The 19,004-nt window shown below is 44.2% G+C and overlaps 1 protein-coding gene across 8 annotated transcripts in view; it reads right to left on the bottom strand.

Moving 5' to 3' along the window:
• The window catches only part of Nedd4l (NEDD4 like E3 ubiquitin protein ligase), a 323,858-nt gene that overhangs the window by 139,989 nt on the left and 164,865 nt on the right, over window positions 1–19,004 (bottom strand). For all 8 annotated transcript variants that reach the window (XM_021151067.2, XM_029471743.1, XM_029471742.1 and 5 more), the window contains one exon: window positions 951–1,032. In XM_021151067.2, the coding sequence (XP_021006726.2) occupies window positions 951–1,032 (82 nt within the window). The remainder of the gene's footprint in view (window positions 1–950; window positions 1,033–19,004) is intronic.

Raw genomic sequence — 19,004 nt, 5'->3', positions numbered from 1 at the left:
TGGGGGATAATAGTAACTCACAAACAAACCCTAACACAAATATAGTATTCTTGGTAGAAAACATACAGCTTTCACATAGCCGCCTCCCACCCCCAAGAAAACATCCCTGCATTTTATATAGGTAAACAAAAGTATCAGGGTGAGTGGATTTAGACATTATTTTTATAGAGCTGAGATGGCTCAGTCAGTAAAACGTTTGCTGTCCCACCACCCATGTAGACAGTGGGTGGAGCAATGGGCGGAGCAATGCATAGCACCTGCCATCCCTGCATGGATGCAGAGACAGATCCAGGGCTTGTTAGCCTGTCCATATACACCAAGCCAGTGAGAACTGCATTTAGCAACAGACCCTCTCTCAAAAATAGGGAAAGAATGGTTAAGGAATTCACCTAATTTTTATCTCAGGCCTCCACACATCCATGTTTATTTTTCCCTCCACATGAACATGTGTGACACACACCAACAGGAAGAAGACATATGCGCACACACACACACACACACACGTATACATATATATGTACACACACACACATATATATACATACATATATATATTTATTATTAATACATTTATTATTTTCCCATAACTAAGCATTTTGCTTCCTTCCATAAGTTATTTCAAATCAAACCATTTCTCTTTTGCCTGCTAATTCCGCAATCCATTTCACTAAATAAACTTTAAATTACAGCTTACGTGTTTCTTATAAAAATATTGCATTAACCAGAATGATTTATCTGTTTGATTATATGTGTTATAAGGGGAAAAAACTTGATACAGATAACTCAAATAAAACATGAGAAGGGTTTGGGCTATGGATGACTTTCAGATCTAATACTTAAGGGACACTTAAAAAAATATTGCTATCTTATCCTTAAAACTGCTACAAAGCAAAAGTACAAAATGTTAAATTATAACTTATATGAAATTCATAAAAAGTTGGCCAACCTACCTTTTTAATTGTCTTGGTTTGAACCAGAGCAAGTTCTCTATTCTCATCAGCTACGTACAAGGACAGCTTCACGTATGGGTCGCTGCAAGGAAAGAGCTCACATTGAATGGTGCTATACTTTTTTATTCATTAGAAATAAACAAGCCATCAAAAACAGCAACGTGGAATTAAGATGCAAACACCAGTTAACACCCTAGCTCATATTTATGTCCATAAACTAACCAGCAGATATTAATAGATGTTCTTGTCAAACAGATCCCAAACGAAACAACACAAAGAAACCAGTGTTCTAACTTTAAGGGTGATTTTTTTTTTCCAACACCTAACATTGACATCACTTTCATTAAGTGACACAGGAAATTTGTTCCCACAAATAAAAACCTATCAAGAAAACATAAATTTACAGCCCGATCACAGCCTCATTTCTACCGCCTGGGGAAAAATACTTTTCTTCTAGTGGCTATAAAACAACAACAACTCACCTAAACCATGCCAGATCAAATGAGCAAACACTTCAGAAGTCAACACTGAAGCCTAGAAAACTCGGTGGTCACCCAAAGGTAGAGACTTGAGAAAAGTCTAGATTAAATTTCAAGTTTCCTGACATACTACACAGTCTTTAACTAGGGCAGCAGGCATCTTCTAGCAAGACATGTACTGAGTAGTGTACCCAGTGTAGACTGTCTACTGATAGTGCCGATATACTCAGATGCTCTGATTCTGCTAAGCCAAATGTTCTAAACTATTCAAGTTTTCATTAATTAAAAAAAAAAAAAATGGGGGAGGGGACAGTCAGATGGCTCATCAGAAAGGTACCAGTGCTAGTCTGATGGCCTGAGTCCAATCCCTGGTACCTACAGAAGGGTGGAAGGAGAAAGCTGACTTCTATCTTTCCTGTTATCTTCTGACCTATACATGCATCTCTACACACACACACACACACACACACACGTATAGAAAAAATAACCTGTTCCCATGTGTTAATCTTGAGTACTAGGAAAACACAAAGCTCTCTTATGAATTTACCCTTCCAGTTTTTATTTGTTTAATTATCTATACCCAATCATTTCTTTCTATCTCTCTATTGTGCCAGTTTCAAGCCAATTTGAGGGATGGTCAGCTGCCCAGGGTGTTGTGCTAACGAAACCTTGGAATTTATGGGTAGAAGTTTGAGGCTTGAGGATAGAGAGAGAGAGCTTGTCTTAGAAACCACTCCCAACACACCATGGAGAGAGTTAGCCTTCAGGGACCATCCCAACAATGGTAACCACTTATGGAGTATTCGCAAAGACTACAGAAAATACTTCAAGATCCTGAGTGTAGTAGCTCCTACTTGTTATTACCAATGCTAAGTTTAGGTCAGGAACCCTTCATAAGAGCCTGGCAGTCACAGGATAGTCAGCACACAGCACACAGCATGGGGCTGGGAGGGGACTCCGTGAGTGACGAGCGCGCCGTGCAAACATGACGAACTAAGTTCGGATCTCTAGCACCCATGTAAGAGCTGAGTGTAGATAATGTCGGGGCGGCAGGGACTGGCCGCTCTCAGCTCACTGGCCGGCCAGTCTAACCAAATAATAATCATAGCAGTAGTAATAACAAATGTCAAAAGCAATTGGGGAAGATAACCAATGTCCGGTCTCTATACACACCTGGAGGGGATAACTGCATCCATAAACCCACCCACCCATCCACCCACCCACCCATCCACCCATCCACCCATCCCCACTCCAAATCCACCCCAAAACAAAGGTCTATAAAATATTAGTATACAGAAAAAAGATATACATCAGCCTTACCTTTGTTCATAAAACAGAAAGCTTGCCTTGGGGGAGGAGTATTTAACTAGACCAGTTCACTTTTTACCAGGGCTCTTCAGAAAAAAACAGAAAAACAGCCACCAAGACCCAGCATCTACTGCATGCACAAGGCTCAAGAGGACCTTCCCCTTGGAGGTCTCTGGTCTGGGACATGACAGAGTTGGCCTTTCTGGTCATTGTTTAGGCCTTCATCTACCAGAATCTCAGAGAAGAGAGAGTGGTTAAAATGCAGACTGCTGGGTTAAGCAAAACTCGGATAACCTGAGGCGAGACCCCAGAATTAACATTTCTAGAAAACTCCCCTGATGCAGAGGCACCTGATCTGCATTTGGAAAACTAAGTGTTCTAAGTGGTATTTGAAAAGTGCATTAACCAGCACTAGAGTTCATTTGTTTCCTTTCTTTTCTAGCCACCAATCTATTGCTTGAAAAGCTCTCACTACCTGATTTCAGTCTCAAGAACACACTCCTGGAATAGAGAATAAGAGAGTGTAAACCCATACACATAACCCCACATTACACAAAGTACCTATACACCCCCTTATGTTTTTAGACTTAGAGCTGCTATTGCAATTGCTGGCTACTATGTAACTAACTTCAAAGAGTAGCTAAGCCTCACCTTAATAGAACATCCACATTCTTCCACTTGTGATTTATTCGCCTCCGTTTTTGTATCCCCTGAATACTGTACAAGTGACACACATGGCTGGAGTTTGTGGGTGAGGTCTCTGACCACGGGACAATGTCTTCCAGCTGTGACGAGAAAGGTACGCCTGCACACGTACTGCCTGGAGTGCTCAAGGTCTAACAGACCCTATGAAATATTGACCAAGAAACTTCCTGGTGCATAATTCAGCCTTAAGAGCCTTCAGCCAGAGGCCAAGGGGCTGGAGCTGGCTAAAGGTCTGTGTGGTGCAAGTGCAAAGCTACGGAGAGCAGTTTCTAGTGTACAGGGCTCTGCTGTATCCCTTCCCATTCTGCTGGGGCTTAACCACACTCACCTTTGGGCTACTCGTGAATGAGGTGAAACAAGTCCCTAACTCACAGGGTTATCTAGCGGTCACAGATCAACACTGCTGAGCACCAGTAATGGCCAGCACAGTGCCCAAGAGTACACATGCCCCGATATGACAGCTGCTGTAAATGGTGCTCCTTTTCCTTACTCTCTTAGGAGGCAACTGGGGGCTTCTCTGGTTGCTTCTTTCTACTTCCCACTTGTGCTGATTGTTGACTGAGGTGATGCTGATTTGCCACAAAGGGTTTGAACGGGGTGTGCCAACCACAGCTCCATAGCTATCCCACACTTCCTCGTTATTCATACCCACAGGCACCCGGGTAAGATGCTCGGGCTAGGCATCTTATTCAAAACAAACCATCCTTGGCTTCTAGTTACTGTTCCTCTGGTGTCTGGTACTTAGTACAGCTCAGGGCTAACATTCATAGAACTCTGTAAGAAGTTCAAGCTTTGCAGGCCCCTGTGAACTGGACGAGGAGTAATGTTCTGCAAATCTTCGAAACAAAGTAGGCTTATCTAGTTAGATGTCCCTCCCTCCTGGCAAGCTTCCTATTTTATGGACAAAAGGCAAACCACAGCCTTCTTCCTTTTAGCCCTTCTAAGGAGGCACCACATTGGTACTAGGACTCAAACCACACCCTATTTAATATATGCATATGACATTCCAAATGAGATAAGCCCTGGCTCTGCTCCACCTGCTTGGAGAAAAGAGAAATAAAACGATAACTATGACAAAAGCTGGCTAGGAACCCAGATTCTTGTCTTTGACCTCACATAAGCCAGGGCCACTTAGAATCTGGGAGCCTAGTTTCACCTTAGAAAGTGATTGAATATCTCAGGAGATAACCATGAATGTACTTAGCTGGGTACATTCCATGCCAGAGGGGAATCTGAAGGAACAGAAGCCAAGACTACAGTGAAAGGGTTCCAGGCAGAAGGATTGGAGGTAAAGCCTGGTGATGGGTTTGAGCGGGGAATCTGGATGTTTAAAGGCCTGGCTCTGCTGCGATCTGAGGAGCTCAGGGTCAATAGACAACCCAGACGGACACTGTAAGGAGGCAGCCATCCTTCCCAGAGCTTAACTCCCTATTGCTGCTGCTTAACCTTGAAGGACACACATAATTAACCTCTCTGTACCATAATCTTACTATGTAGGCAATAGGCACCACACCAGTACTTTATAAGGAAGCTGCCAGGGAAGAATGACACGAGAAATGTGGTTGACTTGAGCAAGTGTCCAATGAACACGTGCAGCCTCATCACCACCTTCCCTGAGGTTGCTTAACACACATCTGTTCTTCCTAAGACAGGAAGCTGGAGGCCGTGGGGAGGCTTCACCATCTGGAGTGAGAATGGTCTCAGCAGAGGTATCAAGGATTAGGAGGAGGAATGAAAGTGAGGGTGAAGAGCTCAGTTGGGAGAAGGCTTGGGTAGCCCCACTCAAGAGCATGAAGGCAAGAGCATCCTTGATTGCATAGCAAGTTCAAGGTCAGCCTGGAATACATGAGTCCTCGCTACTGGGGCAAGCTCTTTGCTCCACGTCCACAGGGATGCATTTGTGGTAGGTTTGTTGGGGACTGTCAAATAAGGAAAGCCAAGACTCTCTCCAGAATATATCAATGATCCAGTGCAATTTTAAGACACCTGAAATCTCACACCGGTCCCTAAAACCACACACTGGTCCCGAAAACCAAATGTCTACTTTGGGAAAATGACAAAATGTGTACCAAGTAGAAGGATGTTAGGTGCCTCCTTATTTTACAGAGAATATACAAAGCCAAGAGGAGAATGCTTGAGTGGCTCAAAGCCATTTGCTTACAAGCACAATGTACACACATCTGTGTACCAAAGAAGACATTTGAGGCAAACATCAGAAGGGTGAAATCGCTTTACCTTACAGACCTAAGACACTCGAGGAGCTACAAAAAAAAAAAAAAAAAAATCAGTGAGGAGCAGAGAGGGAGGTTGAAGTGGTAAACAGAGCCACCAGGTGCCAAGGAAAGTATTCCTGTTTTCTCACAAGAAGGCACACCAGAAACTTTGCTCACAGTCCATTTTGATTTTTGTGAAACTTCCTAAAAAAAGGGCTTCCCAATGGTCCTCTCTCCCATGCTCAAACATGGAGGGCAGGGCTGAGAATTGTGGGCCTCTGCGCTAAGAGACCAGCTCTTGTGCCCACGTGTTGGTGACACGGAGTAGAGGACCTTTGGAGCTGCACTGACTTCAACTGGATTTAAATAATTAGGAGATGTAAATCTTTCTTGGGGTCTCAGCCTCACTTCCCATCATGAGAGGCAAAGATCCTGCAGATGAGGTCACTTCTCGGGGAGAGTTGAGTGTGGCCCTGTCTGGGTTTACCCTGCTGCTCAACCTTCCGGGACACTGTGAACAAGGACATTCAGTCACGACACACTGCGGTGGTGTAATACCTGACCAGCTCCACTTAGTCACAGCGAGCTGCATTCTTTCCCACCTGCTACTCAATTCATTTTTATCAGAATAAATAATTCTTACTGAGAACCACATATTTTTTTCCAGTGGCCGGTGCAATGAGTGGCAGGGCTGGCAGGGGCTGCCTTTATTGTGCTGTACGTTCAAGGCAAATGACATACAGGTTGAAGAAGATAGACTGCCAAGTCACCACCTTGTCTGCCGGCTATGAAGGGGTCTTTCCCACAATGGTTAATCTTCAGAATCCCGAGAATGGTCCATATTGAAGGAAGTTATCATTCTCCTTTGAGATAGGAAGGCTCTGGGGGCTACAGGGGGATGGGCGTAAGAAGGGTTGGACTTTGTTCCCCACTACCAAAGCACACCAGGCTAATGGCTACAGCACACTACATGGTGCCACACATCATGTTTATTTTGACTACCTGGCATACTATGTCTCACCCATTCTAGAGCGTGTCACTGAAAAGCCCCCTCTTTGTTCTTCCCCATGTCTACCATCAGAGTTGCATACTTATTTAGATCCTCAATAAAGAAATAACACTTACAAAGAACTCCAGAGTGGGGGAAAATACCTAGAAAGTGTGACAATAAATAAATAAAATGTACAAACGCATGCAAAGATACTGACTGAAGTTTTTTTTTTATAACAAATCACGCAAGCTTAAAAATAAGCTAACACAGTTTAGATAGAAACCATTTAAGCCTCTGCTACCAGAAAGACAAATTACTGCCGCCAGTTTTCTGGAGCAGGAGATGGACAAAGTCCCAAAAGCATTCCAAGAGTTGACAGTCTTTGACTCAGCTATAATGCCGGTGACTGATCCCAGAGGCACTGAGAGATCAGAAAATCTATGTCCAGAGGCTCAAGACAGCTTCATATGAAAAAAAAAAATTGAGAAGCACACTCTTCCCAATTAGGAAAGTGATTAAATAATGTTATAACCGTGAAACCAGGATATTGTAGGTAATTAAAACCACATCTCAGAGATATTTTAAAATGAGAGAAAACATGCTATAACATTCAGGGTTAGGAATACCACCTAGATGTCTTTCTTTCTTTCTTTCTTTCTTTCTTTCTTTCTTTCTTTCTTTCTTTCTTTCTTTCCTTAGGTTTTTTTTCCTTTCTCTAAATTTCCAGTTGTGAGCAAGAGTCAGGTTTTACAAGTACCAAAAAGGTCATGAACATGACAGTTGCACATAGGATTCAGTTAAGATACACTCCAGTGACCAGGGACCTCACTAACCCAAGCAACCCTCACATTTCTTTCAAACCTAGAGAACAGCCTTCAATACATGACCACGAGGGACTTTTATAGAATGGAGCACACACTCTGCCAGTCCTTAGGACTGAACTGACAGGCAGGAAGCATACACTGCAATGTGCCACTTTCCACCAATCCTGGCAGTGCCAATATTCTTTCTTACACAGGGTTTTAACAGATATGAGGAGAATGGGTTAGGTTACAGTCAAACTCATTCCCTATTGTCCCTAGGCATATATAAAGGGGCATTAAAACTTTATGTCCTGGGCATAAACTGTGAAGCCGCCTTCAAAATATCCTCAGTAACCTCGGTTATGATTTTGTTATCAGGAGCAAGCAATGATTTATTCAAGAACCTTCTTCTTCCTGGTCTTGAAATCTCTGGCTGTGACTGCCCCCCTCCCTACAACCAACATTACCACCTACAGTTGGGTCCCAAACCTGGGTCCAGGGAATTCCTGAGAGCCAGAGGCCTCTGCACACATGGCCGTTGAGGTGACTCTTGAGAATATCAGTGTTAGGAGTGTTTGTTAAGGGGGAAACTCGCTCAATATCCCCTTAGCCTCTGCAAGATCAACACTGTCCAGGAAAGCAGCTGAGAGAGAAAGCCGCACGTGTGTGTTCTGGAATATGAAAACAGTTGTCCAAGGCAGCAGGGGCATGCAGTCGCTTCTACCAGTGCCCGTTCTATTAGAAGTTCTCTGGTATCTCTTCTTTCTTTGTTTCTCTGTTTCTCTCTCTCTCTCTCTCTCTCTCTCTCTCTCTCTCTCTCTCTCTCTCCCTCCCTCCCTCCCTCCCTCCCTCCCTCCCTCTCCTTTCTTTCTCTCTCTTTCTTTCTGTTAAGTATGTTTTTTAAAACACGGAAGGAGATAAAGTGATAACTGATCATGAGGCCACAAGAAGAGACAAGAACTTAGCTAGTTTTGGAAATTATTCCAAAGAGACACTGAGTGTGCTCAGCGTGTGCAAAAGGCCTGTGGTGGGCACGAAGGTGGAGGAAGTGAGCCAGGGGTAAGCAGGAGCAGACGCTGCCCTCCCTGGGAGAAGCCAGAGTAAGCAAGATATCAACATACAAGCATACACATATCCATATCCATACACCACACACACACACACACACTGAGTTTGTAAGTGTAGACCTGACATTCAGGGAAAGGTTATAAACAGTTTTAAACACGTATACACATGTGCATGGTTGTGCACAGGCACACACTATCACTAATCCTCACAATTAAAAAACAACCAACAACAACCCATGACTCTAGCATGACTACTTCATGAACGAGAAGAAGAAAAGACATGTGAGGCCAGATTCTTCATTCTACCTCCCAAAGCACATTTTGCTCAGTGTACATCTGAGTGTGCCATGCATCCCTGAAGAGCCACCTACAAAAGCCAAAGATTAAAAACAGGCTTAAGACGCTGGACCGAGTTCAGCAGTTAAGGGCATTGGTTGCTCTTGTAGAAGACCTGGGTTCAGTTTTTCTAGCACGCTCACAGCCATCTGTAATTCCAGTTCCAGAGGATTGGGTGTTATCTTCTGCCTTCTGGGGGCAATGCTCATACATGATGCACAGACACAGATGGAAGTAAAATACCCATGTATGTAAAATATAAATAGATCTTTAAAACAAACAAAACAAATACCGCCCCCCCCAAAAAACAGAAATAAAATTAGCTAGAGACAACTATAGGCAGTGCAAATAAACACATATTAAACTATATGCCATGTGCTACACAAACATGCATTCACAAAATACTGTATACGGCCATTAGAATTATTCCAGTACAAGGTTGACAATCACTTATGCTTTGCTTCAAGATGGAAATGCTCTCTTGCGTCCAGCGTCTTAAGCCTGTTTTTAATCTTTGGCTTTTGTAGGTGGCTCTTCAGGGATGCATGGCACACTCAGATGTACACTGAGCAAAATGTGCTTTGGGAGGTAGAATGAAGAATCAGCACTGCAAGGGCAAACAAAACTACTCGAGGAACATATCCAACTCCATAAAGGGTGCTGTCCTGCTGCACTATTTTCTAAGTGGCTTCAATGTGTCACTTATCTAGAATGCAAACATGGTCAATCTCTATGTGGTCCCTTCACCTAAATGGCAGCAACTAGAAAACTTAAAAACACAATATGTCGGGGCTGGAGAGATGGCTTGGCGGTTAAGAGCTCTGACTGCTCTTCCAGAGGTCCTGAGTTCAATTCCCAGCAACCACATGGTGGCTCACAACCATCTGTAATGGGATTTGATGCCCTCTTCTGGTGTGTCTGGAGACAGCAACAGTGTATTCGCATACATAAAACAAACAAATAAATCTAAACAACAATAATGACAAAACCCCACCAAATATGGGGAGCTGGAGAGAGCTCAGATCCCCTGATCTGATGGTCTCCTCTAGCCTAAGAGGAGATTACCTTCCTGAAACCTACACACACACACACACACACACACACACACACACACACACAGAGAGAGAGAGAGAGAGAGAGAGAGAGAGAGAGAGGTACACAATGTGTGTATCCAAAGAATAAGGCATTTCCACCATTAACACCAAGCACCAAGAAGTAAAGTGGTCATGCTGGTCCATAGCTTTAATGCCAGCACTAGGAAGGTAAAGCCCAGCATGCTCTATATAGTAAGTTTCAGGACAGCTTGGGCGACATAGAGTGATCCCATCTCAAAACTCAAACAACAATGACCCCTCCCCCCACCCCCGTCACGTTGGAAAGAACCTTCAGGAAAGGTATATGCACTGGCTAGTTTAGTGTCAACTTGACACAGGCTGGGGTTATCACAGAGAAAGGAGCTTCAGTTGGGGAAGTGCCTCCATGAGACCCAGCTGTGGGGTATTTTCTCAATTAGTGATCAAGGGGGAAAGGCCCCTTGTGGGTGGGACCATCTCTGAGCTGGCAGTCTTGGGTTCTATAAGAGAGCAGGCTGAGCAAGCCAGAGGAAGCAAGCCAGTAACATCCCTCCATGGCCTCTGCATCAGCTCCTGCTTTCGGACCTGCTTGAGTTCCAGTCCTGACTTCCTTGGTGATGAACAAGAGTATGGAAGTGTAAGGCGAATAAACCCTTTCCTCCCCAACTTGCTTCTTGGTCATGATGTTTGTGCAGGAATAGAAACCCTGACCAAGACAGTATGCCAATGTGTCAAGTCACAGGCCCAGCGCCTTAGTGTCTATGTTAAACATCGGTGCAGCAGGCTTCATCATCAGACAGCACCTCTCTGTGGGTCTCATGCTTCTGTTTAATCACCACATCAACACCTAGATTGCCTCCATTATCTCTTTAGGGGTTCTAAAAAATATATACTCTGTCAAAGACAGCCAAAGCAGTATTTTCACACAAACTTAAGGGTGTGAGCAATTAACACCTGTTAACCTGTGAGAGAAAATGTAAAACTTCCAAATAGATTAGACAGGCCGGGGAAAGGATACGATTATAAAGATAAAACCCTGGAGTCTGCATACTCACAAACAACATGAGGGCATCCTGAGAGGTTTTTATAGAGGTTGGACAAACCTATGCCCTCATAGAAGTGAGATGCAGAAAATCCACTCGGAGATACAAAAAAGAGATGGGTTGCCGAGAATAGAAACGGTTCTGCAAAGATAAAACGCCCTCCCTGTGGTTGCTCCTCAAGGGCTGCCGAGGAACCGAGGAACCGGCAGTGAATGCTACAGAAGCTGTCCTGCAACGAAAAGGTGGTAGGTATCACACTCGACCTCCCATCAGAGAGGACAGCCATGTTCTTTCCCCGCAGCCCCCTGTTAGCTAGAGAATCCCAGGCTAGACTCCTAACAATTCCTTTTATTCTTAAATGCTAACTTAACTACTTCCAAGCAGTTCTTTGAAAACTAGTACAATTTTCTATTAAAGCAATATCTTTTACTCTAAAATAGTAAGTTTGCTGATTTTGATAAGCTAGGAAAGAGAAGGCCAACTGTATTACAGACACGCAAAGTCGTCACGTAAGAAATAAAAGATACAATTTGCAAAACACATAAAACTGAAGAACGAAGACCAAGGTGTGGACACTTTGCCCCTTCTTAGAATTGGAAACAATCACCCATGGAAGGAGTTACAGAGACAAAGTTTGGAGCTGAGACAAAAGGATGGATCATCTAGAGACTGCCATATCCAAGGATCCATCCCATAATTAGCCTCTAAACGATGACACCTTTGCATACACTAGCAAGCGTTTGCTGAAAGGACCCTGATATAGCTGTCTCTTGTGAGACTAGGCCGGAGCCTAGCAAACACATAAGTGGATGCTCACAGTCAGCTATTGGATGGATCACAGGGCCCCCAATGGAGGAGCTAGAGAAAGTACCCAAGGAGCTAAAGAGATCTGCAACCCTGTAGGTGGAACAACATTATGAACTAACTAGTACCCCTGAGCTCTTGACTCTAGCTGCATATGTATCAAAAGATGGCCTAGTCAGCCATCACTGGAAAGAAAGGCCCATTGGACATGCAAACTTTATATGCCCCAGAACAGGGGAACGCCAGGGCCAAAAAATGGGAATGGGTGGGTAGGGAAGGGGGGAGGAGGGTATGGGGGACTTTTGGGATAGCATTGGAAATGTAATTGAGGAAAATATGTAATAAAAAATATATTAAAAAATTTTAAAAAAAAAGAAAAAAAAAGAAATCTTGTATCACAGAGAATATGAAAATTAAGATATCAGTGAGATCAGATGTTCCATGGATGAAATCCTCACATCCTGTCTCAAACCATGAGTCCTTCTGGAAAGCATCTACTTCAGACAAGAGGAAGGCTTCACTAGCGCTTTCCCTGGGAAGCCATCCGTTCCTGAGGCTGCTCCCAGGAGATGCGGATGCACACCCGTCCTCTACTGCACATGCACTATGAAGACCCGAAAGAGAAATTCGGGAACTACCAGCAGCAGAAGTGACTGAGGAAGTCTGGTTAACCAGAAACTCCCAACACAAGGAACTCTCAACACTGGGCAGCCACAAGTCTCACCTAGAGCAGTGGTCCTCAGCCTTCCCAATCCTGCCATCCTTTAATTCAGCTCCTCATGCTGTGCTGACACCCCCAACCAGAGAATTATTTTATTACTACTTCATAACTCTAGTTATGCTGTTATGAATTGTAATGCACACATCTGATAGGTGACCCCCCCACCCCCACAACAAAGTGGTTGAGACCCCAGGTTGAGAATCGCTGACCAAGAGAGCTGCTTAACTTACAGCCTTCTAGACCTCAACCCTAAATCTTTCAATTCAGAACATCTCATAGGATGCACTTCTGACAACCATCATGGCCTCCTCTTTCCATCTTGCTTCTGCAGGTTCCAGGACAAAGAGCTTATTGGGCTGTGTGTGGAGGATGGGAGGTTAAGGAAAAGACAGCTCAATCGCTAGTGGAGACTGAGGACTCTGACTTTGGGTGGCCTTCTCTTGGTCACCTGATGTTATACACATTTACTAGGGTCACCAGTAGGGCAACCTACAAGGAGTACCTGTAATTATAATTTACCAGCTATCACCACTTGGTGTTTATCTTCATAGGGTGGGGATGGGAGGGAAGCATGTCTAGTACAGGCAAGTCAGGGCCTGCCTATATTATATATATATATATATATATATATATATATATATATATATATATATATATATGTTTTTTTCAAGACAGGGTTTCTCTTATATATGTTTTTTTCAATGTAAAGCAAGAACAGTTAAGCAACAGTAAGAGTTCTCCAAGATCTCAGTCCTAAAGGAAACAAGATAAAAAAACAAAAAAACAAAACAAAAAAAAACCTCTTGAGAGACATGATCTCCGTTGGTTTATTCTTATAAGAGTTTGGTGGGAATATCAGATCTGCTTCCTCCCTGGTTAGAGAAAAAAAAAATCATATCAAGTAGGACTTCTTCAGACAAAAGTCGAAGGGTACACTCTGGTTGGTTTATTATACACTGCTTTTATAAAGTAGCCCTGTCCGTCCCTGATTAATAAAGTGATAATGAGACAGAGAGAAAGACAGAACTGTCCTAAAATCAAGTATGGAAAAAGATTTGCAAGTGAGTTGTTCTCTCTCAATCTTGCACGGGAGGTCCCAAGTTAACCCTCAACTGTGTGCTCCTGGTTGAGAGAGACAATATGCTGGGCAGCCAGAAGATATTGGAGTTGGGCTGGTGAGATGGCTCGGCAGGTAAGAGCACTGACTGCTCTTCCGAAGGTCCTGAGTTCAAATCCCAGCAACCACATGGTGGCTCACAACCACCTGTAATGGGATCCAATGCCCTCTTCTGATGTGTCTGAAATCAGCTACAGTGTACTTATGTAAATAATAAATAAATAAATTGCAAGCAGGGTTGGCCAGAGCGAGTGGCGTCAACCAGAGCGAGCAGAGGTTCTAAAAATTCAATCCCAAACAACCACATGAAGGCTCAGTCATCTGTACAACTACAGTATACTCACATACATAAAAATAAATAAATCAAAGAAGGAGAAGGAGGAGGAGGAGGAAGAAGAAGAAGAGGAGGGGAAAGAGAAGGAGAAGAAGGGGAAGGAGAAGGAGAAAGAGAAGGAGAAGAAGAAGGAGGAGAAGGAGAGGGAGAAGGAGAGGGAGGAGAAGGCGAAGGAGGAGGAGGAGGAGGAGGAGGAGGAGACGACTCCCCGCTAAAGATGGCTTACTCCAAATGGCAGAGGTGCTTAGGGAATTCAGCCCTTACTAACTAACCCGAGCGGAAAGACTCCTTTAATTAAGGTGGGGAAGAGTCTTCCTGGCCAGAAGTGTGGCTTATTTTTACTTGTGACCAATGCGACCTCGTCTTTATGGAAGGGGGAAACTGACATGGACAGAGGGGGAGACACAGAAGGCGGTCCTATCAGGGGGAGGCTGCATCTACATGCCAAGAACACAAAGTGCTGCTGACTGTCACCTCAGTCAGAAAGCAAGGAAGGAGTCATGACAGAGTCCTGCACATATCTCCTGACAGGTGGCTTCCAGGACAGTCAGGCACTAAGTGTCTTTGGGCAGGCACCCAGCCCTGGTGCTTTGTAACAGCAGTCTTAGCAGAATAGAATCCCTTAAAGTTAGCCTTTATGGGAAGCCGAGAGGGACAAATAGGTTACAGAATGCCTTTTACTCCTTTTGGCTCTGTTATCACAGAACATCTCCAGTGGAGGCTGGGGCAGGGACCACAGACAAACATTATCTCTGCAGCTTTATTACATAGAAATGCAAGCTGGTGACTGTTTGCTGACTTTTGCTCTCGAAAGTTTCCAACACAGCAACGGAAATGTATTTAGTCTTCGGGACTTTATGGCCTTTGGAAGTGCACATAAGGGCATGAGAACTGGAACGAACCTGTGGGGTCCCCGAGAGAGACTGAATGTGCTAAGAGATCACAACCACAAGATCACCTATGAAACCCTAATGTTACAAAGGGTCAAAAGCAGTCCCTCAAGGCTCAGAGACACCATTTGAAAGGTCTTTTTTTTTTTTTTTTTTTGGTAGTTTCATCTTCAAGCATGTTAGCAGGCAAGCAAACTACCAAATCTTGAGTGCTGTGGCAAACTCCAAACAGAATTGGAGAGAGGGAAACAACTGCATTACAAAGAACAGGAAAAGGGCTAGATTCTAGTACTCCCACTCCCAGGTCTAAAGGGATAGCTATCCAGGTAGACTCTCCCACTTAGGCGGTCAATATGTAGTAGGTGCCTATGTTTAACTTCCAGGCCCATATACTATCAAGAAAGAAGCTCACAGAACTTACTGCACTAAAAGCTAGTTAACCCACACCAGGATGAACAGCATCATCCCTTGCCAAATCTACCAAGCACCCTGGGGATTGTTCTCTGTGTCCAACTCATCTGAAGGATAGTTGGGTCTTGGCTTTGGCTTCTTAAATCTCATAGAAATCTGAGACGTATTTAGATTTTTTTTTTTCAAAAAAAGATCTTCCCTTAAATGACCATATTAGATGTTGAAAGACCACTCCAGGACCTAGTGTAGACTCTACATAGTCATCAAGAGGGTACTGTATTCTCATTCATAGTCTCTCTCGTTAACATGAATGCTTGACCACTGCAAATTTTCCCTACTGGATAGAGGACCTCGTTTTATGGATAGTCTACTTTTCCCTGACCATGGAACCCTCAAGAAGAGTTCAATCATGGGATACAAGCACAGTAAAAGTCAGGAGTTCAAGGGGAACAACTTGTACTTCTCTCCCATAATAGCTGACATCAAACTTCTACTATATTTGACAACTAGAACGTGGGATCCTTCATTTCCTTTTGCTGTATGCTTCATTCTTTCTAGTTGACAGGAAGTGGCGTATCCAGCCTGGTCCATTTGCCCACAGCCACATCTGCCTTTACTCTCTAATGATGTCAGCGTAACATTCTCCAAGCATTCTGCCCCACTGCACCTTGTAATTCGTTCTGATGCATTCTGGGGCTTTCTTCTCTCCTTACCTCTACAGCTATCCACTGCCTAAGCTTCACGCAGCCTGGATCTCTTCCATACGAACCACCCATAATAACCTGCATTTCCATTCTCCACATTCCTGTAGTTATACCTGCGGAGCCCCCTCCTTCCCACAGCTCAAGCGCCTTTCCACATCCTGTGTTCCTTCCAAGGTCCTAAATCTTCATTCTCTCAAACTAAGGCCACCGTTTAGATCTGAGGCTCCTGAATATTTCACAGAACCCTGTAGAAAATGGGTCCCCAATGTGTGATCTGTAGATGGCTGACTTCTTGCCAAACGTTATGAGGAAGGTGGCTTCTCGGAGTTTTATTACATTTAGAAAAATCACAACTTGCCTAAGTTGCTAAAATGTGGAATTTTCAGCAATTTTTATCTCCTATCTGTCATGCATAACTAAGGACAGAATTGATTTTCCACACAAATCTCACTATCTTTAACTTGCTTCTTCATATCTTTTTTTAACATGTGGGATCTCGGGGTTATTAGAGTATCATAGTGTATAAGACAAAATGCATGCACTCATGCAGGCACTAGGGGGAAGCTTCGCAGTAAAACTCACTGATATGACCAGACACCAAAGAGTAAAGTCTTGGGGAAGCACTACTATTGGTGGCCTCACTGGGGGTGGGGTGGGGGCAGGGCACAGATGGACGAAATGACAGTTCATTCCAGAAATCAGGATTAGAGGATTGGTTGTCATTTCATATGTAGAGAAAGAGCTCACACAATGAGCAACAGTCTCCAGCTCCTGGCATACAGAGCAGACTTCTTCATCCGGGGGCTGATGTTCTCAGTGGTGCCTTGCAGCTTGTTTTCCATTCCCTTTCATTCAGTCCAATGTGCATGCTCACACACAAAACAAACTCTTGCAGAGCTCTCAGTAAAGGCAAACAAACGAACCTCCAATGTCTGCTGAGCCCACACGGAATACAATACTGCCACACCAACAACACTTCTATCATATCTGTGTCACATGGGGGAGTGGCCAGCATTGCCAGCGGTATGGCCTCTCTTCCTACATCATCATTTGAGAACAAACAGCATGCTGGAATGCTGCAGGTGATGCTCCTCTCTGTCAAGAAGGACGACACCTGGCAGCTGTCCTACATCATCCATCAATAACAAATCCCGAGGCCGTGAACTGGGTCTCCTTTGAGTGAGCATCCTACGGCCATGTAAGAAATGGTCTTTGTAAAGGAAAGACTATATACTGTAGCAAAATACCAATTAATCCCTACTTAGACTCACACTCCATATGCCATAGTCTATCATTTGGAGGAGATTCTGAAAGTTAAGTAGGTCCTATGGAGACCATACAACAGGAGGGAAAGACCTCCTCTTTTCTATGATCAGTATAGATGTCCCACATTGGAGGAATGGGGTTCCACCAGTACTGTACATAGAAATCACTCAGGGATCTGATCAAAAGATACTCTCTGGTCCTGGAGTGAGATGCCTGAAGCCAGCAGTCCTACTGGTGAGTATGAAGAGTCTCCAAAGACAATCTGAATACAACTGTCTTGCGAAAGAATGTAGGCAGGCATGCAAGAGTACACAGACTCTTGTCAAGAACTCAGACCTTAAAACAGGGTGTGGTGGTGCATGCCTGTAATCTCAGCACCCAGGAGGTGGAAGCAAGAGGGCCAGAAATTCAAGGTCATCGAGGCTGGGCTAGGCGCCAGACTTTTCTCCATAAAATGGGGATAGGAAAGAACTCAGACTTACAAACCTTCAAGTTCAATGCCACTGTTCCCTAGGCTTCATCATCTGCCTCTCTCCACTCTGCAGGTCTCTCTGGCTACTCTCACTTGAACCCTGAAGTATATCTCTTCCTCTAAGATCATTAACCATTGAGTCTAATCAGGCTCTTAGGGCATACAGAAGGGCCCTCCTAGCCATCCCATAGATTAAATACCTGAAGGATAGAAGTTTTTCCCACTGAGTTTTTGTTAACTTGGCACAAGTTGGAGTATTTGGGGAGAGGAAACCTTCTTGGAAACAATGTTCCTACCAGACTGCCCCATGGACAAGCCTTGTGGGACAATTCCTTGGTTTGTGATTGATATGAGAGAGTCCCGTCCACTGTGAGTGGTGCCAGCCCTAGGCTGGTGGTCCCGGGAACTGTAAGAAAGCCAGTAAGCATCCTCTGTGACCTCTGCATCAGCTCCCTGACTTGTCCTTCATGATAAACTACAAGGTGCAGGATGAGATAAAGCCTGTCCTTCTCGAGTTATTTTGGGCGTGGTGTTTTATCAGGACGGTATAGACCCCAAGTAAGACAAGCCTCAAACCCCAACCTCTTCTACACCTGGTTAAATAAGGCTGATTGCCGACACTCATCTTTAAGCTAAGCATGCTGGGCTCGTTCCATTCACTGGCACTTTGAAACCTAAAACAGAAAGTCCAACCACGTGGCAACCAAGTCTGCCCAGCTCTAGAACTTCCTGCTGCCCCGTTTGCTCGGCTCTGGCAGTCCAGCCTTCCGACATCATCTTTCGTGTGTTTCGTTCCTATCTGTTCTCAGCATACCACGTTTCACTCTCTGCTAGATATGCCTTCCCCTACCGTGTCTGCATACACCCTTGAAGACACTATGCCCATATCCATCAGGATAGCAACCATTTACTCTTTCTCCATTTCTGCTGCTGTTCCAGGAGCTCTCTGCAAACATGGGCATGTCTTGGTCATTTGCATATTTCATATTCCAGTCACACAGCGAGCCCGCAACAATATACTCCTTAGAGGGTAGGGTACTGGTTCCCACCGCACATTAGGCATTTTAGAAAATAGAGGATAAAGGTGTGTGTAGAGGGAGGGAGGGAGGGAGGGAGGGATGGAGAGGTACAGACTCCCTATTCGTATTCTGGACCCTACAGATTAATATTCTGGGGTGCAATGTTTTAAAGGTAAAATTAAATTGGATTGCCAGCCGCACAAATGCATTCACTGGAGATTTCTTGGTTGTTTTTCCAATGTTGTGCCTAAAACAAAGAAGTCTAATAGCCATGAACCAGAGGTTGTAAGTGAAGGCT

This window comes from Mus caroli, chromosome 18 (assembly GCF_900094665.2).
Source record: "Mus caroli chromosome 18, CAROLI_EIJ_v1.1, whole genome shotgun sequence".
Classification (NCBI taxonomy): domain Eukaryota; kingdom Metazoa; phylum Chordata; class Mammalia; order Rodentia; family Muridae; genus Mus; species Mus caroli.
Note: the sequence above shows the minus strand (reverse complement) of the source record. Positions and strands in the feature narration are given on the sequence as shown.